The sequence below is a fragment of the Melopsittacus undulatus genome, chromosome 5 (genome assembly GCF_012275295.1).
Source record: "Melopsittacus undulatus isolate bMelUnd1 chromosome 5, bMelUnd1.mat.Z, whole genome shotgun sequence".
NCBI classification, from domain to species: Eukaryota; Metazoa; Chordata; class Aves; order Psittaciformes; family Psittaculidae; genus Melopsittacus; species Melopsittacus undulatus.
This window is the reverse complement of record NC_047531.1, coordinates 30,040,574-30,063,304: the sequence shown is the minus strand read 5'-3', so window position 1 is coordinate 30,063,304 and position 22,731 is coordinate 30,040,574. Positions and strand designations below refer to the sequence as shown.

The following is a 22,731-nucleotide window of genomic DNA, read 5'->3' as shown; positions in this document are numbered from 1 at the left end:
CATAAGTTAAGCTCTCAAAATAAGAAATTGCCAAGAAAGCATTGTTTATACAAGCTTAACTAGTTCTCTTTGAAATGTCATTCATTTTGTAGTATACAGTCAATTTGCCTTAAGATTTGCCTTTCATTTTGTTCACAGCATGGATTAAATTTCAGAAATGGAACAAAATACAACAAGTAAGACTGTTATCTAAACCAGAAACAGTTTTATTGTCATTTTTACGTATAGTTTTGTGTGGTTTTTTGCTTTTTGCAAAAGCATAGATGGTCATACCATGGAGTAATAGTGAAAGGCCCAAGGGTCATCAGCAGTGCTGGACCTTTAATGCTCACAAGGAAACCTTACCACTTGAACCAAAGAAACTGGCCAAAGAAATATCTTGTCTTTTTATATGGATAAACCACTGAAAATAGTGGATTTCAAATCATTTGCTGGACAACAGAGAAACTCCAGAATCCTGATGTCAGTTCTGGGAAGACTGACCTTAGTTCTACCTAGGTTATAGACCTTTGCTTGTCTTTCCAGATTCCTTCTTCCTCATTCCCTTCTGTCCTCTTTCGTTGCTCCTGTCAGTTCCTTCAGCTCCTGCTAGCACTGATTTCCCATCTCTAGGTGGTTGCTCTTCTCTATCTCTAAACCTTGACAGTCATCACAAATCACCTCATCCCTTCCTCTTTCTTAAATCTCTTAATCTGTTAGGCTACCACTTCCTTGTCACTGAAAAGATAGGGAAACTTCTGAGAGAATATCTGTTGCCTCAGTTTCAGGGACTAACATCAAGGAAGCTTTCAAGTTTCTGGGATGCTGCACTGGAGGTGAAGTCCCACTCTATACCAGGAGTCTTGAGAAAGCATATTTATGAACTTCAGTGAGATAATACAAATGTATTGGGCATACAAAAATAATGAAGAATCCTTTGCAGTGAAAACCCAGTCTGAGAGGAAATTTTGTTCACTATTTCCTCGAAGGTTTTTCCTACTGCACATCTGATTGTGAAGTCTTGTACAAACACTTCTAGCAATGTTACAAACTTTTGCAGTTCTTTGCTGAATAAGGACTATAGAATAGATCCTATGCACAAGCCAAGAGTGAATGAATCTCCTCCACACAAACTTGCTTGTGTAGCTACTCACCAGCTCACATCAACTAAGAATATTTAAAATTGCCTTAAACCATGTTAACCAGCTTAAGCTCTACAGCAGAGCCAGCTGGTTAACTATGTGCAGCTCCTACTGGCCGAAAGGCCTTTCACATATTGTGTAAGGTACTCTAGAAGAACAGCACTGTCGTATGATTCTTGGTCTGTAAATATTAGAGAATAATTCATCCATCAGTTATGTGGGCTCTCTTTCAAGAACTCTATGATGTGGTTGATTTTGAAACAAACGAACAGTGACAGAGTTGTTTTGGGTTTTGTTTTAATGCAGGACCATCAAACTAGGCAGCTATATTTATTTCTTTTCCTTTTGCATTTGGAGTCTGCTGTTAAAGGCAGCCTCTCTGTAACACATCTCCGTATTTCTTTTTGTTTTGCTTTACAGCAGAAGCAAAAATTCTGCCAGTTGGCCTCATCCTGACCTTAAATGTACTCTATAGCACTGGGCACAGGAGACTTCCTCCATAAGAAAAATCCCCTTCTGCACATATTTAAAGAATCAGTCATTTCATTGGCTTCATTTCCCTCCTTTGCTTGCCTCTCTGGCTGTGTCATTCCCAAATACTCATAATCATGGATTAGCCCCACCTCATCTCTTAAAAAATGCATTCATTTGGGACCTTTTGTCTGTTTTCTGCTTTTGCCTCTGAAATAAATATTCCAGTCACATTTTCAAGCTTTATTTCACAACAGTGAAAATATAAGCTGAAATTCTTGCAGAGTCATTTGATCTGAGAAGCTTTTAGAATGCTGATTATGAAACTTGTGATAAAATTGTAGAAGTTGGCAATACGGTTTAAGAGACACCATATGTCTGTGTTGCAATTTGATTACCAACTTGCCTTTCATCGGCACTTTGCAGAGTACCTGATTCTCATCTCATCTTTATATAGCTCCAAAGCTTAGAAATAACAGGGAAAAAAACTTGGTACTGGATCACCTTTTAGAGCAGGCTCAAGCTGTTCTGTACTTGGCGTACATCTAGCTTGGTGTGTGCTCTTACAGCATCTCCACTTTCATGCCAATTTTAGCTGGCTGACATCAGCCAGCACATGTCGGAAGGGAAATGGTAATTACAGGCAGGCTATAGATAGCCATGGAGTAGCATCTTATCAGCGTGACAAGTGTTTCCAAAAGGTAAAAAAAACCCAGACCCCAAACCAACCAAGCAACCAACCTCAAAACTCCCTAAGATCACACTAAACTTTAGTTCCTTTGCTAGTAGACAGATGAAAAGCAGGATTAGGTCAGGCCTAATCTGAGAAGGCATTCTAAACTCTGCAAAGCAGTTTGCACTTAAAGACTTGGCCTATTCCACATTTCAGAGTGCATGGTCTCAGAAAATGGGAATGCTGTTTGGAATTCCTGAAAACACACAGCACTTCCAGGGGGAACGTGCGAGTCACACTGCATAGAGTCACAGAATAGTTAGGGTTGGAAAATACCTTAAGATCACCTAGCTGGAACCCCGGGACACCTCACACTAAACCATGGCACCCAAGGCTCTGTCCAACCTGGCCTCGAACACCAACAGGGATGGAGCATTCACAGCTGGGGCCTTCTGATCAGCAGACACCGGGGGGCTAAAGCTTGACCCTAGACCTCACCCGCAGGTAACTCTTTAAGGCACTCTGCGCACCCCGTGAGTGAAGCTTCGAAAAGCATCACCCCTTCTTCCAGCACGCCCCGGGAGAAGCCCGGGCGCCAACCGGCAAACGATGCCCTTCGAGTCCACCTGAAGCTCCCCCGACAACTCACGCACGCTGTGCCCGTGGCGAGATTCCGGGACACTACGACAGTAGGAAGCGGAACAGCGCCAGGCCCCGGAGTGGGACCTGCCCCGCCGGAACCCCTCAGCGCGTCCGCCCGCCCCTGGCTGAGGGGCCGGAGGGAGGTGGGAGCTCGCCCAGCCACTGCGCGCAGCCGGCAGCTGAGTGACACCCACCGCTCCCAATGGGAGCCGAGGCGGCCAGAGCCGGCCGGCCTGTGGCGGCGGCTGTCCCACAGAGACAGTGCAGGGGGGTGGGGAGGTCTGGCGGTCGGAGCCGAAGGGGCTAAGGCAGCCTTAGGCTGTCGGGTGCCCTGCGGGCCCGGGCGAGAGGAGGGCGGTATGCTGCTTCACCTGGTAGCCGAGTTTGATCTGCAGAGGGATGTGGTCCCCTGGCTGGCGGCGCGGGGCTGGGCCGCGGCTCTAGGTAACGCGCTCCCCAAGGAGGGCCGCGGCCTTCTTCAGGGCCGCGCCGCCTCCGGCCGCGGGGGCTCGAGGTAATAGCGGCGGCCGAGTGTCCTCCTCCGGAGCGGCCGCTGCCCCCCTCATCCTTCCCCTGGCCGGTGTCCAGAGCCAGTGAGCTGTACCGGCACCGGGGCTTAGTGAGAGCTGGGGGTCGTCCCGCCGGTGGCCGGGGGAAATTGAGGCGGGGAAGTGCGATGTCTTCAAGGAGCTGCCCTCATCCGAGAGCGCTTCTGCACGTCAGCTGCACCCCACAGACCCTGTCTGCTGCTGCTTCACACGCGTTTGGGTTCCCACACCCCCAAAGACTTTTAGCATAGTTCTCTCCTACACTACTCCCCTTTCTGTCAGGAAAGAAAACCAACCCACTTATTTTCTATGTGGTAAATGAGCATTAGTTAAAGTCAGATAAAGTGTTAGCTGTCACAGCAGTGTGTGATAGCTCACACAGCAGGGCCTCGATGTAGTGTTTGGAAAAAAGAAAGGGTGACCCCCACTGTCGTTTGTGGGCCTGTGGTTTTTTGCTTGTGTTCTCATTCATCTGCAGAGCAGCTGGCTTAGTTCTGATAGTAAACTTAGCCTAAAAAACCCCTGCTGTAATGATAATTGCTTTGGTAGGAATAGATGTCGATGCACTGTGTGATGAGCTTGAAACCTCTGCTCCTTTAGTTGCTTTTAATTAACTCTAAATGCTTAACTTGCTCCCATGTTGAGGGGCTGTTATCAAATATTAGTAAGAATTTGGTAAAGGTCAGCCAGAAAGTATCAACTTTTTTGGTTTTATAAAGTAATTTACCAAGCCATCAGTTACAAAAGCTGTGAAAAATTATTTCATGTGTACTAGATTGCTGAAAGCTGTTGAATGGTGCACCAAAGCAGTCTGAGGTAAAATTCTGAGGTTCTCCATGCATTGTCAGTTAACCTATAATTTTATCAGCTCATCTGTGATGCATTCGAGTTAACCTATGAATCTGTGTTATAACATAGTCTCAAAGCGGTGTTGACCTGTGTTTGGCAATGGGACGATTGTACTCAGCTTTTTAAAATGTAATACAATCTCTTTGTGCAGTAAATTTCTCTTGTAATACAGGATCAGAACAATCAAGGCTAGAAGGTGCATCTGATCAGACACCAGCATTGCTATACTGCATTTCAAGTTTTGTCAGTGTATGCTCACTTCTTCCTCTGGTGTAGTGCTGTTGTATTAGGGATATGGAGGTGGGAGGTAGGAATTTGAAAAGTTTCATTTAAATGTTAAAGAAATACCTGTGCACAGAGAGCAGGTGATTTTCAGGAGTTATGGTACTTTGTGCCAGTGGTTTCAGATGTTATTTATAATTTTCTTTCCTGAGGACTTGAAAGCCCTTGGTAGCATATGGGAATTTCTAATGGCATGGGAGCTGGGAGCAACTCTGATGAAGAGAGGGGAGCAGCAAATGAAATGAACCAGCCTTGTTCTCTTTAATTCCACTTATTTTTGTATGAGCTGCATGTAATGGCTTTCAGGAAATCAAGCCCTGAATTCTTCTGAGTGCGTTGATAAGGGTTGTTTTCTGGACAGGAAGGTTGGGTTGGTTCTTCTGCAGCCCTTCATCAGCTGGTCTCACCTGTGAGGGTGAGAAAGAAGTTGTAATTCTATGTGCAGTTTTACTGCAAGACTTTCCAAGGGCAGAGGTGATTACTATTTCTTCTTTGGCTCCCTATTGTCATTGACAATGTTCAGTGACATGAACTGTATCACTTCTGATACAGAACTTTTTCAACACCTTTAAGATCTCTGTATTAGGTGATAGAGAAATTCATTGATACGGAGATGTCTTGTGGACCTTGTTCTCTACCAAAATTCTCTTCTGATAAAGTACTGTATGAGAGAGAAGTGTGGAGACTCTAGTACTCATCTTGAAAGTTTGAGGTGGTGGTTAAATTCTGGGAAGTTTCCACTAAAGGAAGAGCTGAGCATATGATTATCTGAGCCTTTCTCAATCATTGCTAGCTAGCCTTACCTTGTAGTGTATTTTGAGTGATCTGAAACCAGTGATGCCTCATTAAGTGTACACTTGGTGCACTGTTAAATGTACACTAAGGATTTTTGTTGTCCTCTCACAGCAAAATATGGAATTTATTTCATTCTGATAGTACTTGTAAAAAAGCTTTTTTCTTATCACTGGAAGCTGTACAAGCCAGTTTATAATATCAGGCTTGTGAAACTAAGTTTCACATGTCTTCTTTCTATCAACACTTTGTGATAACTGCAAAGTAAATAGTGTTGAATTTGACTAAATACGTGCTGAGAGTTATGGAGAATTGTTTTTGCTGATGCTTAATGAAATGTAGATTGCCTTTATCTTAAAACTAGGACCAGTTGTGCCTTATTAAGGGCAAGACTTCCACTTTTAGTGACACTTTTAGCCATCTGAGGTAAACACATTTGAAGTGACTGCAGGGATTAGAAAATAGAAAAGCAGCATCAAGAAAGCTTGAGTATGATACTTTATAATTTTTTCTTGTGTTTTTCTTATTTTGTGCTGCTTTGTTCAGATGTGCTTTTGTCTTTTTGTGTCCATCTTAGCTTCGTACTCATGGGCTTCCCTTTTAACCCTACTCTTTAATTCATGCCCCACATCATATCTCCTGACCTGAATTGCTTAATTCTCTTGTACCTGTAGATATAGAATCATAGAATAGTTAGGGTTGGAAAGGACCTTAAGATCATCCAGTTCCAACCCCCCTGCCATGGGCAGGGACACCTCACATATGTTCCATATTTTTATATACATAAAAATATGTTCCATCTATTTATATACATATATATATATATATATATGGTGTTTACTCTTGTGATTCTTGGCTTTGGGTTTTTTTGGGGGTTGTGATGGTGTTACGGTTGTAGAACTAATCTGTGAAGATGTAGTTTGTTTCCAGGCATTCTTTTGGGATGCTGAAGGGGGCAGGTGGGAGTAAGTGACACTTTACTTGGGCTAGTTCTATCTCATTGTATTCTGAGGACTGGAGGGCAGCCTCACAGTTTGAGCCCCACGCAGTGTAATAATGAATAGGTAGGACTTTTTTTATCCTCCTGTAAATGGAAGATATTGAAAAAGCATCACAAAAGGTAGTGACCGTTAGAACGACAGGTATAATGAAGAGTTAGGAGTTCGCAGAAGTAGTTCTTTCCTATGTGTTTTGAAACCCCTTAACTGTTTTGTATTGATCAGATTTAAATAATGGTATAAGAAATACTCCCTTTTTCCAGGAGGGAGTAATTTTTGCATGTACAAATAAATACTTAGATGTAAAAATATATTTAAAAATATATCTTTGCTTAAAGTGCTTAGGTCAAGCAGCTGAAATGAAAATTCTATGCCTTTTGATTCTTATCATTTCAGATACTTCTGAGAATTCATCAGCACTCTACATTGTAAATGTTGAAAGAAATGGAAAAATTATTTATACCTGGAAGGTAAGTCTGTCTCAGAAATTAATGGAAATATAGCAGAGAATAACTCTGTATGTGTATCTATGCCTAATTGGCTCCTTGTGAGGGTTAGAACATGAAAACTCAACTAATTACAATTTGAGGGGTTGGGCAATGGGAAAACGCACATCTCCACTTAAGACAAAGGTTGAGAATAATGAAATGGAGAGTAAAGAGATTGTCTCATTAAGTCCATAGGGGTTCTATTGTTGACATTTTGGAAGGCCAGAGTCTTTCCCTGAATGAAATGTGATTTCTTTAACAGATAAACTCTTCATAAGCAGCACATTCTTTCATCCTCAGAATTTCTCAGGGAAGTCTGACTATTAAATTCCTGGGCACTGCTTTAGTTAAATATGCTTCCTCCTACCAATATATATGTTAATATGCCATTTAGCTAACATTAATTCTGCTTCTGCCTTTCTTCTTTGTTACTTTAAGATTCATCATTCTTATTGCAAGTAGTCTGATGTAACCATTGTTTATTTGATGTCTTGAAGTATCCAGAGCTCTTCTTTTTAACACAGGATTCTGCTCTCTGTGGCATGTGTATAGCTTTAGGTTGAAATGCCTGTAGTTCCAATTCCAAATGATTTTTAAATGGCTTGCGAAGGTTTCCCTTTGATGAGACAAGTCTGTGCAACCTGGAGAAATCACTAGACCCAGCTGGATTTTGGAGGATCTTGGTTATCGAAGAGTACAGATTGGAGGTAGCAGACTCCAGTAGGATAGGGGTGCCTCTTGTTCCCCTCCAGCTCAACAATGCTAAAACTCTCCAGCTTCCCTAGGGTTAAGGGAAGAGGTGAGGCCTTCATCAGGGTATCATATACTTTAACTGTGGGTGGTTGTTTCCTTTAGTACAGGCAGAGGGAGGGGAGTCTGTACAAGACAACGGTAACTATAAAAACAACTCTAAAGAATGTGTCAAAATATTTTTTTCATTGCTCAGAACTGTAGAAAGACTTAATGAAAGTAAACCATCTAACCAACAGGAGATGTGGTACTGTGTATGTGTGATGTTGCTGCTTTTTAGTGTCTGTGGAATCTCACCGAAAGCTTTTTTGGACTTCTGACAGCAAATTCCAACTGCCTTATATGCTGTTCAGGCTCTTGCAACTGGCACAAGGCACGAGTTGTAGCTCAGGATTCACACAGCTAGACCCAGGTCTGCCTGTGAGCTAGGTGTCTTAAGCTCCCATTGTATTCAGTGGGGATCTGGTCAAAACAATTGGTAGACTTTAGAGAACTCGCCAGTTGTAGCCTGTACTTTGGGAAGAGTTGCGTGGGATGTAGGAGGTGACAATATCCACTGGACACTATTGACTGAATAGGCCAGTGGCTCTCAGCATTTCAACACTTAGGCTTAGTTCACTGAACCTAGGGGTAAAGGCTGCATAGGAAGACAATGAAAAAGTTCTCTGTAGTTTCTCTTTCCTAATTTTGGGAATAAAGTGACCTCTGCAGCCTGTGTGGTAGGAATGGCTGAATGACAGAGTCTGATAACCAGAACTAACAAATTGCACAGCTGTGCTGCAGTTTTTACCTCTCAAATGTGAAGGTGAAAGAGGAAGGAGATTCTGCTGCTGCTGCTGCTTTTCCTGTTCTCTTACCAGGACATAGTCTGATCATTTTCTCCTGAGTGAGTGAGCCTGTTGAAGAATTAGCATCTATTTATTCCTCTATTGAGAAAGATGCAGACATACTTTGTTTGCTTCTACTAGAAGTGTTTTTTACAGTTGTTGATAGGCAAACTGGCAGATACTTCCAGGAGTTTTCTCACAAACAAATATATCGTAAAGTGGTATTGCATTAAATATATGATGCTTCTCCCAGAAAGAAGTTGTGGTGGTACACATTTCTGTGTTGGGTCAACAAAAATTCTGCTCATCAGCTGAAAGTGCTTGTACCCGCTAAGGTGCTGTTGATGTCAGTGGGAGTCAGTACATCCACACTTGTCTGCATTAATGATAAGAATATGTGGGTATGTCAGTCCCAAAGCTCATGTTAGTCTAGGTGGCTTGTATATTAATAGGAACACACGTGATGGCCCAGGCTGTGGCGGTGTAGCACTCGCCCAGTGTCCTGAACAGCCTGGGTCCTGAGCTGCTAACACTGAGCCTCCGCTGATGTCTATACTTTTGTTAACTTAGTTATGTCTGTGTCAGCTGCAAGTCACACCCTAGCACTGTGGTACCTTAAAGCAGGACTGATTTTCCCCCTACCCAGCCTTTTTCCCTCTGAAGAGTAGAATGCTACACAAGTGTTGGGAGTATTGTGTCTCTCTCTGTCTTTTTACACTTTACTACTGACTTAATAAGGATTCAATCCAAATGTTTCCTTTTCTGAAACAGCGTATGGGTATAGTTCTGTGATTTTGGGGCTTACTGCAAACCTTTTAAGAGGAGTAGCTGTTCATATTTACATAGAAGAAAAAAACATCTTGGTGTGTGCATCGTAGTGAATGATGAGTAGTTTGAGGCTTCAGTTTGACAATTCTTTTACATTTTTAGAAGCATTCTGAAATATAAGTGTTCTTTGTGTTTTACTATTCTGTTCTACTAATATACATCATCACATTGGAAGGCTTACCTGGGTGAAACAGACTGCTTTTTGTGTCTGCAGTTCTTCTGTTTCCTTAAACATATACTGGTGAAATCACAGTGTAATTATAGCTTCTAACAAACTACAGACCTTGCTGAATTGTTAAGGCAGTTTAATATCTCTTTCTCTCTCTCCTCCTTCATGATAAACTATAACTAATGAGCTACCATTTTTGTGACACAGCTATATGTCTGTGAGCCTTTCCTGCTGGTTTTGTAGCAGCAAACTTTACCTGTGACGTTCTCAGTGAGGATAGAGAAGAAGCAAGGATGTAAACTAAATGGAGCTGCCCTAGCTTGTTGTCTGATAGATACGAATAGAAAACAACAATTGTCTGCCAAGTGGAAGAAAATCCAGTGCATTCTGTGTGAAATTAGGGAAAGGTGAAGAATGAGCTGTATTTTCAAGCTTATTTTATTGTTACATTATACTGTACTTTTGACAATGTCTATCTTTTGTGAGGTTGATAGTTGGTGTAAAGAAGTGAATTCTGGTGTCAGCAGTTCTGTTTTGCAAGGCAATACGAGAAACTTCAGAGTAAACATGAAAACAAGTGTTTCAGGTTATGTGCAGATAGCGACACTTATGTAGTCCTGTTACTTAAAAAGTATATTTTTTAGTGGCTAAGTATGGAGCATGTTGGTGTTTCAGACACACTTGGAAAGAATGGTTATTTGTGAAAGCACTTGCTTAACCTTAAATTAGAAGGCCTGAAGCCCATGTCTTAATACAAAGACATTTTGTTCTTGTTTAAATCAGAAATCAAAGACTTTTGTCAGTGCCACAACAATGAGACAATCAGAAATAGACCCCTTAGGAAGAGAATACTCAGGCTTTTGTCTTAACTTCACAAAGCAAGATGCCATAACTTTGTAAATAACCACAGACTTCTCCCCTCTCCCCACAAGCTGTAATTAAAAACAATGATGCTCACTGTTTGAGTACAAGCCTGTGTGGCTGGATTACATTTCAACAATTCAGCAATTTAGTGCCTATACCTAGAGTACATTAATAGACTTCAACTTGAATTGGTGCACAATATATGCTGCCAAGCAGCTTTTTGTCAAATAAATTTTGGCATGGTAAAAGTTACCAAGAAGAAAAGTTGTGATTTGTATAATCTTAGAAATGCCACAAACAGGATCATTGTATGTTGTTATCAATCAGCTAGAAAGGATGTGTATTATGCTTCTTTTCAAAGGCAGCAGGCTAAAGGTGTCATCTGAGCTTGTGAAATATATTTAGCCTTCAAACAATCATTTCCTAAGCCAGAGCTGAAGTCCTTTTCCAGCTTGCAGCCAGATTGCTGGAAGTTGTGTTTGGTGATGTTTGATGTTTTCTGTGCTCCCTTTTGGAGCAGCAACCCACTGAGATGGTGAGGTTTGTAAGACCAGCCTTAAACATTCCAGAGGCCGTAGCATGCCCTTTCGTTCTTGTACAGACATCTCTCGTCATGGTCCTGCTGCCTATAACTAAAGCCAGTTTAGAACCAAAGTGAGAGAGAGGCACTTGGCTTATGCAATGTCTCGTGGGCTGCAAATTGGCCACATTTCAGCTTTATCCCATGTGTTAGTTCTAAAAGGAAAAAAAAATCTTTGTTTCTTGCCTTGCTTTCTTGGCATTAGGTGATTAACTGCCTGTTTATTGGACAGGGATGCGTGTGAGGATGTGTGTCAAGGGGCAGGGGGAAGAGAAGAGGGAGGTAGGAAAAAAATACATCAATGTTTAACTTTGTATATATTTACGTTGCCAGTGCTAATTTTTTTTCATCCATAGGGAAATCAGAGAAATACGCACATCGGATTGTATGATCCTCAAACTAAACAAAATGAGGTGAGACCATTGCTAGTATTTTCCCTGATCAAAATTCTGTAGCATTTCAGATTTGGATGCCTTGCAGCACAGTATGTTATATCCTGAAGTAGTATATGCTTATTTGAAACAGTGGATACTTGTTTGAAACAGAAGAGAGACCAGAATGATATTTGAATGATGCTCAATAGGATTAAGATACAGAACATCTGAATAATTTGGGAGCAGTAAAGCATCATGTCTGCAGTCTTTACTTCTGAGCAACCAGTTCAAGCCCTTTGCACTCCTCTTCATACTGAACATGTATGCTAAAAAGTAACTTTTGGGGGTTTTCTTTGTTATGAAAGAAACCCTCAGTCTTATTGCTGCTACAACTTATAAGAAACTATTCGAAAACTGAATGTACTGCAATTCAGTGGCTGGAATCATAACATGCGTTGCAGGTGTCCCCATAACAGTATGAAATGGCTGAAATTTTGTGTTTACATAAAGGTCTGTTGTGCTGCTCTAGTGGCAGCACAGAGCTCAAAAGAACCACTAAGAAGTAAACAAAGGAGGAAAAAAAAATGATACAGTTGAGGCTTGAAATATGTTTCTTCTGGCCATGAAATTGCTTTAAAAATGAAACTGGTGTACTGGTCAGCAGTGGTTTGCTACGAAGAAGTAATTAGATGGATTTAAAATTAATTTATTAGCATTTATATGTTTCTTTATAGCACCTCTATATGTTTGAGAGGGATCTCCGCATCATCAGTTGTTCTGTCAACAATGAAAGGACATTATTGGGTAAATACGTGTTTTGTCATTATTTTTGTTGTGTGCTTTGTCTTTTGGTTTAGTAGGATGATGTATTTGGGCCTAGAATTACTTACATGTCTTTTGTCCCTTATGTTGCTTACAGCTATCTATGCATTTCAGTTGATCCATCGCTAGATAATGTAGGTAACAAAGGCACAGCTGTAATGATATTGTCATTCGCTTCCCCTCTTTATACATGATTCCTACATCTAGAAGAACTTCTGTTCCTTTAATATAAATGCTTTTGGTAAAAAAACCTCGTGCTGCTTGCTTTCCAAGAATGTTTGGTAGGATTAATGTTAAGTGTGCAAGCTCACTGTGGAATGTTTTTTGGTTTTTTGTCTTTTTTCCCCTTAGCGGTCAGCTTCCGTCAATATACTGAGGAAGAAAGAGTAAGTCAGCTGTTACAGTCAGGTACTGTGGATTGTTTCAATACTGTTTGAAATAGCGCATTCTTTTGCTTAAACTTAATGTTACCTGAACCATGTTCTTTTTGTAGTATCCAAGTATTTAGCCTTGCTAATTGAAATTCATCCCATTAATAATGTGAGAGTCCTGAAGGCTGTGGATAGCGGTGTTCAAGTACAGGTAAATTATTCAACTAATCTAAATATGAACCTTTTTTAATCCACTATTCTAGAGAGGAAAAAGTGGTGGAGTGTAGAAATATCTCACCTTGCCTTGCGACTTTTACAGAGATAGTGTGTTCATAGCATGAAAAAGTGAGAAACTTCGTAAAATGTTTGATGTACGACATTTCTCTGACATGAAAGCTATTTTATTTCTCTTCAGTCCCATGAAGCTTGCAATTATAGTCATTGGTGACTATTAGTCTGTAATAATAGCTATTTTTATTAATTAAATATCATTAGTGTGCCTGTCTTAATTTAAAAATATGTAACTTTCCAGCTAACCCCACCATTTTAGATTAATGTTCTAAAGTACTCTGGTTATTTACTTACTTTTGTTAAACTTTCTGCTTAGTTTCTTTATCCAGTTGAAGGCAGAAATACTTCTACAGAAAGTCGCCTCTTGCTAGTTTCAGAAGATAAATGTGAGTTAATATTTTGATAGTGTGTATATACATATTCTTTTAAGATCCTCATTATAGATTACATTTTGGTAGACTTTTGGAAAAGAACGGGGAAAAAAGGGTGAGAGCTATTGTAGGATTTGCAGATAACTGTATAATTTAATGTGATTTTTTGTTTCAGTGTTAGCAGAATGGCCAGGTTTGACTGCAATTGCTTGCTTATTTCATGCATTCATCAGTTACCTTTATTTCTAAAAATAGTAACAAAAACTTTTATAGCTGTCTATAAATTTAGAGCAGATACTGACTGAGAGATGGGTTGTGATTTAGCGTGTGATAAGTGGAATAAGAATAGGACAGTAGTTCCTCAGATCCAGCTAACATTGCATATTCAGCCTTATGTAATGGGAGGCAATGGATAGAGGTGGACATCTGGAAATGGCTGTTTATCCCCCTTGCCTTTCCATCTTATTACAGAAATTTCCCATCTTTTTGGAGAGGCCATCTTTGCTAAGCTAGACACCAACCGTTAGGTATTTTGACTTATGTGGGCAGAGTTCACCTACTAAATACATTCACATAGTGCTGTGAACTGTATCAGAAACACTTAGAACATCTGCTGGGTGAATCTTGCACCCTTCACGCAGGCAAACAATCAATAACCTCAGGAATTTTGCATGGGAAAGGACTGTGCGGTGGAAGGAAGTGAAACAGGGTTGGGCACAGGCATGCAGCTCTATGTGGCCTTTCTGTGTGTGCTCCTTAGCTTGGTTTAGCATGTTGCAGTTAGCATCATCCTGACAGTGCTCCTCTGATGGCACAGAATTTTTTCCACAGGGTGGTATGGCTGAAGCCACCCTCAGCTCAGGAAAGGAAGAGAGTCCAGGTGTTTGTATAGACACATAGCTTCACGTATCACAGATTTCCTTTTATGCTGAGTTGAACTTTCCTGGCTCTAATATTTTCTTATAGCATTTTAAGAAGTGAGAGTGTTTAATAAGCTGTATAAAAGCATATAAAAATGTATGTTTGTAATGACTTTTTTTTTTGTATTTTAAAGATATTGAACAATTTGAGATTCGTGTAGTTGCAGAAGAAGAACACAAAGTGGTAAGACTTAAAATATGGGGCTCCGAGGGTTGTTTGGTTTTTTTTTGCTTTAATTGAAAATTTAAATACCTGTAATTTTAGCTCACTGTTTTGTGTAGTTTTATACTTGGGCACCACAAAGCATAGTAAAGAAAGTATTGATAAGATGGCAACTTCAGAAGCTAACCACAAAGCCTCTTGAGAAACTTGCAAACTCTGTAATCTATGGGGGAAATTACTTATTTGATTATTTTTTGTTTGTTGTTGCATATGTCTGTATGATAGAAATTGGGAGTAAATGTTGAATAAATAAATAAATGCACGTTTTTAAACCATGTAAAATATTTGCAGTCACCTTCCAAACTTAGCCTTTTGAGTGTCTCTTTGTCCCAGTGAAGGATTCATTTAAAAAACAAGTAAACGAACAGAACACATACAACTTAGGTATGCTTCAAGTACTGTGAATATTCCAATCACTTTTTCCCCCTCATCTTTTTCCTGTTTTTAATAAGAATTTTTCTTCAACAGATTGTGGATGTTTTGCTTAGAAGATTCATTATTAATAAATATACATTTATTATAGTAAAGAATTGTGTCATGCAAGCCAGTGTTTCGGCTTATCTAGGCAAATGTAAGCTTGGAAGGAAAACGTTAAGGACTGATTTTCAGTCACTTTGAAGTCTTTTATGGTTTTCTCAAAGTTTATGATTGCTTTTAATTGCAGATGGGTTTTATCTGCTGCACCACAGTAGTGAAGACTAAGAGTGTAATCAGAAATAACAGATGAATCTGATGTCCTTCTAACAGATTTGTTTGGTTGACAGGAAGTCTCCCTGCATCTTTCAAGGGTGCCTTTATACAATCCCAATGGTTTTCTACAGTTCTAGCCCTTTCCCTACTGCCAGTACTTTCCATCTTGTGGCTGAGACTTTGGACAGAAATCCTTTTGGAGCTAACACATCTTCCTGCAGTAGTTAATGTGGCTGGTTCTGAACTGACTGTGGTATTTCACTCCTCTCTGTTTCTCTATGGTGAAGCATGCTGTCTGCTTTTCTTTGTTCACTTTGAGCAGCTTAAGTGGTGAATTTCTTGCAAGCAAAGAAATTTCAAAGAAAATACTTGATAGTAGGTGTACCCTGAAAATTGTGCTTTTGGTCTCTTTAAGCTGAGCACCTTGTAAACAACGAGGGTGGACTTTGTACAGCTAAAAAAGAGGCATGTTTGATCCAAGCACCTTAATATTTACATCTCTCCTGTCATTGCTTTTCTCTAAAGCACAGACTGTGTGCAATTGTTAGAGAATCTTATTTAATGACTTCTAATGTTCTTTCTTTTCCTTTAGGTGATTCAAAACTCAGGTCAGCTTCCGAGAGCCAGAGTTGCAGATGATCTCATTTGGGCACAATGGGATATGATGGAGCAAAGGCTCTTCTACATGGTTCCAAAGGTGAGATGAAAGTCATTCTAGTAGTTTTGGTTTTGGCTGTCTTATGACAGTAAAGTTCTGAGTGTGTGTGTGCTAATAGTAGTGTGAGTTTGGTTTTCATTATAGTTGTATGTCTTCTTCCTGCCTCAAATAACCTAAAGCAAAAGCCAGACTTACCTCAGCTGCTGTTTGTGCATAGTAAATTAAAAGAAGACTGGTAGTAGTGATTTTTATATAAAAAGGTGGGTTTCTTAGGTTTTTTGACTTTAGAAAGGCTTTTTGTTCAAAAGGATTTAAATCTGTCAAGAACTGTCATGAGTATAATGCCTGTGTTCTAGAGAACTCACATCCAGAAATCATGTTGTACACACGACTTACTGAGTGACCAAATGAGGGCAGGTTCTTGGCTAGAAATGCTGAAACTCTTTGGATTTGTTTTGTTTTGTCTGAGGGACTATATGCACTTGACATGTTTTACTTAAATTAGAATTGATTTTTCTTAACTCCTCTTAGCCACCTAAAAATAGGAGTATTAGGAAATAACAGGAAGTGAACTGTGATGGAAAAACATATTCCTGGTTTTGTTTCTGAGATACCCTTTCTGAACTAGTCAAAGTAAGATACAGTTAGGTTTGCTGAACAGATAGTTATGGTAAACATATTATTTTTCAGCCTTCTAGAGTGTGCGTGTGTATGTGTGAAAGACATGTAATGTGGTGCTTTCAAGTGAGAGCCCACGCAATTATAGATGATTGGCAGATAATGATCTGAGACAGGAAGGAAGCATGTCTTAGTGCTATTGTTGGGGGTTATATGTGGTTTTTAAAGTTGTATTTTGTCCCCTAACTTCTGCATATCTGTTAGCAAAGCAGGTTGAGTGTAGAGAATGATATGGAGTATCCAGTCACTTTTCAGTATATGTGATATGCTTTTTATTTGATCAGTTACAATACATATCCTTTTAATTCCAGGAATCAAAGAGTACTTTAAAATGTGTCCAGTTTTATCCTGATGAAAACTTTAGCTCAATAGTAAGTCATGAGTATTTTATACAGTGGTTTTGAGTGAGATGTAATTATGTGTTTCCGGCACCAAAACAGGGTCTCTTTTGGTGTCTTTTATTATCGGAGCTTATGCAAAGGAAAACTGGGGATTTTTTTTTCAGTGTTTTGTTTTTCATCTTTTTTATTTGGGTGTTTGGGTTCTTTTTTCATTATATTCTTTTTAAGAATGTATTCAGTCAGATTCAGGTTATGCCACGGGAAGATAACTTCAGTGGAATCACAGATATTGACATAAAAGTAGGTGGTATTCATGACGTACTATTCTTATGCTCAAGTGTGAAAAGCTGGGTAATCAAATGTACAAGACAGAGAAACTGTGTACTGATTTTGTGTCAGTTTTAAGCAAGATAGGAAAATGTGCTGTGGCCAAAATACAGACAACAGAACATAAAATATACAGCTGTTGAACATGTTATTGTTGCTAGAGTGTTTTTGTCCCAGTGGCTGAAATTAAGTTAAATTATCTCATTTTTTTTTTAAGAATCTGTTTTATTGTTGTTGGGATGATTGTAAGGATAAGAGGAGAAAAATAAACTTGGTTAAAATGTTTAATCTCGTAAAATGCGTGTTTGACACATTTGACTGATCTGGAAAACTGATCATAGCTTATCATAGTGTACTGGCCTCACTAAACAGGTTTGTTTTCATTTTTGGTTAACAGCTGGAGTCGCACCTGGATATATCTGTAAATGATACACAATTAAAGTAAGTTTTTTGAATGTTTTGTTTTCCTTTCTTTTTAATGTATCGGGTAATGTTTTACAAATCAAAGTAAAATTTGTCCCAACCACAGTATCTTTGTTTGCAGTTGCCTACAAGGTACTTGAGCATAACAATAATACAACCACTGTGTCTGAATCCCCAGTTCCTCTTATTTTCATCGTGGTGAACTGTAAATGAAATGTAATCCTCAACTGCTTTTTGGTGCCATTTCTAAATATTACTTATTAGAAGAGCAGCTAGCTATAGGTTAAGCCCCCTGAATATTCTGGCCCTATTTAAATTAATTTGTTTTAATCTTGGGCATGTTGTAGTGGTGTCAAAAATCCTGTCAAGGGAAACTCCCTTTTTAATTGCTGTTACATGTTTTAGTGGGCAGTTAACCAGACCAGTAGTTCCAGTAGCCTTTGAGACACTGCCTGTACTCTTTCCTGCTCCAGCATGCTATTTCCAGCCAGCCTGCGCTTTCAAAGGCTAAGATTCTGGGTATCTGCTATACATATGACTGCATCTGAGTTTGTCTCCATAAGGCTCCCTTTTAACTGAGGAAAGCCTAGTCAGGATGGCCTGACTCTCAGCTGTAATTCATCTCATACTCATCTCTCTTCAGTCAGTTTAATTTACATTCTAAAAAAGCCTGTTTCTCCTTGAAATGAGAGGCTAAAGCTACTAGGTCAGATACCAATAACTGAAGGTAGTTGAGTTACATCTTGTTCAAACTGTAGCCCTCAGGATGTCTCAGTGATATGCAGAAGGCTCAATGTGGTGTTACTGCACTTGCAGGTTGCCATAAAAGAATAGGGCATCCTCTTGCTGTTAGTACTGAAAAAATCCAACTATTCTAAAAGCTTCAATGCCATAATTCTTTTTTATTTTTATTTTTTTTCAAAATTATCGCAGAGGACTTGGGGGAAAATGCCAACAGGACCAAATTCCTTTCTGGGAAAAGCCCAAACAAACAAACAAGCCAAAGCAGGCTGACTACAATCTTTTATTGCGTGTTCTGTATGGCAAAAATAGAACTTGTAGATTTTAAAGATATGTAAAACCATTAAAGCACAGGCAGTATGAGGCTGAAAAAGAATGTCTTGGTATAAAAAGTTCTGTGTAAGTGTGATTTTCTTGCTTTCATTTTTGAGTATTTCCGCTGCAATTACCGTACCTAACTGCAGATTGAAATGTAGCTTTACAGACATAAAAGTGGTAGAGTTAGGCTGCAAAGCCCTTGGATTCTCAGGTATGATGAATGTTTGGATTTCCAGTACTTGATCAGAACCTGCTTTCATTTCAAAGTATAGGAACAGTTGGACAATTCTGTAGTTAAGTAAATACCAAGTTTTCAGATGTAAGTGGAATTGTTGGTTTCTTGATAGCAGTATGCAGGCTTGGGATTCTCATTTCTAACAGCATTGAATGGTTTAAGCCCAATGTAAATTGAGTTAGAGAACATTTGATTGTAATTTAATTTGTATGCTTTGATTACATAGTGACTGTGCTCATGATCTTTGTGTTGTGATTAATCTCTGTGGATAAAAAAGCGATTTATTTAGTGATCTTTATTTGATCTTAGGCTTGTGAATTTTGGATATGATTACTGTGAAGATCAGAATGTTGCACCTAAATCTTTGAATCTTCGGGTTTTTACAAGTAAAGCAGGTAATGAATAAATACAAGTATATTGACACTAGTAATTATACAATTTAATCGTAAATGGTTACTAAATTTCCTTGTAAGGCATTATATGTGTTTGTATTTTTTGTGTTGTTTTTGTATGAGTGAGAAATTTCACAGAATCATAGAATGGTTTGGGTTGGAAAGGACCTTAAGATCATCCAGTTCCAACCCCCCTGCCGTGGGCAAGGACACCTCACACTAAACCATGTCATTCAAGGCTCTGTCCAACCCAGCCTTGAACACCACCAGGGACAGAGTATTCACAGCTTCCTTGACCAACCCATTCCAGCTCCTCACCACCCTTACAGTAAAGAACTTCTTCCTTATATCCAATCTAAACTTCCCACCTTCAAGTTTTAACCCATTAACCTTTGTCCTATCACTACAGTCCCTACTGAAGAGTCACTCCCCAGCATCCCTATAGACCCCCTTCAGATACTGGAAGACTGCTATGAGGTCTCCACACAGCCTTCTCTTCTCCAGGCTGAACAGCTCCAACTTTCTCAGCCTGTCTTCATACAGGAGTTGTTCCAGTCCCCTGATCATCCTCGTGGCCCTCCTCTGGACTTGTTCCAACAGTTCCATGTCCTTTTTATGTTGAGGACACCAGAACTGCACACAATACTCCAAGTGAGGTCTCATGAGAGCAGAGTAGAGGGGCAGGATCACCTCCTTCGACCTGCTGGTCATGCTCCATTTGCTGCAGCCCAGGATATGGTTGGCTTTCTGGGCTGTGAGCACACACTCAAGCCGGCTCATGTTAAGTTTTTCATTGATTGTATTTTTTGTATTATTTTTGTGGGTTTTTTATTATTTTTATATTTTTTGCATTATTTTTGTATTTTTCTCATCCATTTGTATTGCTTTAGAAAGCACTTGACAGGCAACTGTGAGAGGCAGAAAAGGCAACTGTGCACTGTTTTCCTTACTAAGTTTTTTTTTACTCTCTGAAAGCTGCATTCCAGTATGAGCTGAACAGTATCAAGGGGTTTATATATCAGCACTAACAATAAAACAGTCACCCAGAAATTATCTGGTAACCCAGCTTCAAAGAGCTAGTATCAGGCACTCATGGTGAAATATCTCAATCTAAGCACGCTCTAGCATTTTCTGCTAGTTTCAAAACACAGGTGGTACCAAGGCATGGTTGCGAATTACATTAGAGCAATTTAATGTTAAAACTGATAAAAAATCTGTTAGAAAGTAAATTCAAGGAAGGTTTTGGCTAGGACTGGTGTCTGGGTATCTGACATACTATACAGAGTGGACACACATAAACAGAGCATGTGCTGTACAGATTCAAAGAGATTCATACTGCTGTTATATGTGGAAGGTCCAAGTATGTGATACTAAACCTAGTATGTGATACTTAAGGATTTAGTATATATATGATTACTTTAACTTAAGTCTAAAACATGCCTTAATCCTTTAGGATTTAAGGGTTTTCCTGCATCCTAATGCATGCCATGAGCTTTTTTGATTAAAAACTAGTCTCGAGGCATCTGTTCATCACAGATGTCTGCATTTTCAGCTTCTAAATTAGACCATACCACCAAGAAGAAATGATATTTGATTAACCTTTGAGTAATCTACAGAGTTGTGTAGGGTCATGATGTGTTGCAGAAGCAGCTTTACCTCTCACTTCTTAAGGGATGATGTATGCATGCAGGCAAATAGCTGGCGTATTTGGCTGTTGTGTTGAAATGACCATTAGTGCACATTTTCATAACACAGATTTTTTCTTACTGAGGCAGACAGCATACTTACAAAGATTAGAGGGAAGGAATTAGAAATAAGAGAAAGCCAGGTTTCTATCTGCCAAGTGTAGATTAGGCTACTTTTTCTCTATTGGCAAGACACTATTTCTTATACAAGCAGCCTGTCCAATAATGGAAAATGTTATTGATTTGTATATATATGTTTCAATTTAAACCTGTCCTCCTCTAGGGTTTGTTTGGACTGAATCACTTTCTTTTAGTTTAGGATGAAATTCAGTTGTATTCCAGCAAGACTCTTGTTTGGTTACTCTGAGGTAAAATGTTCTTTTGCATGTGGTAATGCAGCATTTAATTTCTGTGTGGAACCTTTCACATGCATTTTTCATTGTGCTTAATGTAAAACACGTAATTTGACAATTACACTTAGTAAATGAGATTATTGTATGTGGCTTTTCATTAAATGTTGTTTGAAACTGAGGATTACTTTGCATAACCAATTTTAAGTAATTAACAGTTTGGAGCAAATGGTTTTGATGCTGAGACCGGATCTGGTTGGTGAAGGACACTGTGGGTAATCACACTGAAGTTCCCTTTTGTGCTCTTGTTTGTGGTGATTTACAAAACCAGACTGCAAGCTCTTTAGGGTGCAGATGATGCCTTCAGTGGAACTGCTAGCATGCTTCAAATATTAATGCTGATATCCCTATTTGTACCATTTGGACATCTCTGGCAAAGAATAATTGGCATAACTTCAAAATGGAATATTCCATGCAATTTCCCATTTAATAAAGCTGTTATTGGCTACTGCCAGTCTGAACTCTGAATGAAATCACTCTTCCTTTCTCACACTTCCGCAGCAGAAGTAGCCCTGTTCTTTATACTCGGCATGGACAAAATGTCTCCAGATAAAACCCCCTATGTGCTTCTAGATGAGCTGAGATGAAGCAGTTCTAGTCTCAGAATTAACTTTGTCCAGAATTTGGTCGTTACTTAAACAACACTGGGCTGTTATGTTTTCTTTTAGTGCTTTAGAAATGCTTTTCAGTTTAATTTGTCCAGTATTGCAAAGAAATACAGGCAGTAAAATGGCATAAACCCTGTATTAGCATCACCTAACTTTAACTGCCTAAACTTTAAGCATATGGACTATATTTATAAATAGGCATCTCTGGGGGATGATTGCTTCTATCCATATTTCTTCATTCATATTTTCTGCATTCACTGTATAGGAGCCAAATGAGAGATGTTTGGTTGGCTGTCCTTAGATGAGGCAAGTCACTCCGAAACCAGTACAACTAGACAAGATGCTGTACTGCAATGTTGTGTTTGAATTATGACACCCAAATGCCATGTTGAGATGTTGGTACAGCCGTATGTCTTCTGCATGAACAGAAATGAGGAATTTGAAGTTAAAGTTTCCTGGGGAAAACTTTCTGTCTTCATAGGAAATTTCAGTGGCATGATGTGTATTTATCAACTGGCAGAGTTGTAACTATTGTTTACCTAGTTCTGCTGACTCTGTTGTTACTTGTAACCCTCTGTTATCTTGTGTGAGTAGAAATGCTTTTAAATGTTTCCTTTTCTTTTTACTTTGCTGTGGTTGAGATCTTTTTTTTCCCTTTTATTTCTGAAAAGATCAGAGTACATCCAAATATATTTTCATGTTAGTCTTCTCACCTTGTGACATTTAGCTGTAGCTCATACTGTTTGCAAATGATTTTTAAATGTATAGTGCAAAAGACCTGGTTCTGACTTTGTATGAAACACCTACTTTACAGGTGCAATAAGATAACAAGCTTTCTCAGCATTAGCACAACCCAGCTCTAATTTGCAGAGTGCACTGGTAAGGATAGAAAGGGAATTTGCCTTATATTCTCAGTCTCTGGCTGCTGTCCTGGGGTTGCCAAAACTATGCCACATGCAGCGTTGCTTGGA

General features: G+C 39.4%; 1 protein-coding gene across 2 annotated transcripts in view; it reads left to right on the top strand.

Annotated features, from left to right (window-relative positions):
- Positions 1 to 3,181: 3,181 nt before the first annotated feature.
- GSAP (gamma-secretase activating protein) overlaps positions 3,182 to 22,731 on the top strand; it is a 50,056-nt gene continuing 30,506 nt past the window's right edge. The window contains exons 1-12 of one of the 2 annotated variants that reach the window (XM_031048334.2): positions 3,182 to 3,351; positions 6,773 to 6,846; positions 11,239 to 11,295; positions 11,991 to 12,060; positions 12,430 to 12,486; positions 12,572 to 12,660; positions 13,057 to 13,126; positions 14,166 to 14,215; positions 15,537 to 15,641; positions 16,592 to 16,651; positions 17,346 to 17,389; positions 18,975 to 19,060. In XM_031048334.2, coding sequence (XP_030904194.2) covers positions 3,267 to 3,351; positions 6,773 to 6,846; positions 11,239 to 11,295; positions 11,991 to 12,060; positions 12,430 to 12,486; positions 12,572 to 12,660; positions 13,057 to 13,126; positions 14,166 to 14,215; positions 15,537 to 15,641; positions 16,592 to 16,651; positions 17,346 to 17,389; positions 18,975 to 19,060 — 847 coding nt within the window. In that variant the 5' untranslated portion in view covers positions 3,182 to 3,266. The remainder of the gene's footprint in view (positions 3,352 to 6,772; positions 6,847 to 11,238; positions 11,296 to 11,990; positions 12,061 to 12,429; positions 12,487 to 12,571; positions 12,661 to 13,056; positions 13,127 to 14,165; positions 14,216 to 15,536; positions 15,642 to 16,591; positions 16,652 to 17,345; positions 17,390 to 18,974; positions 19,061 to 22,731) is intronic. The other variant, XM_005148391.3, reaches the window with a different exon arrangement.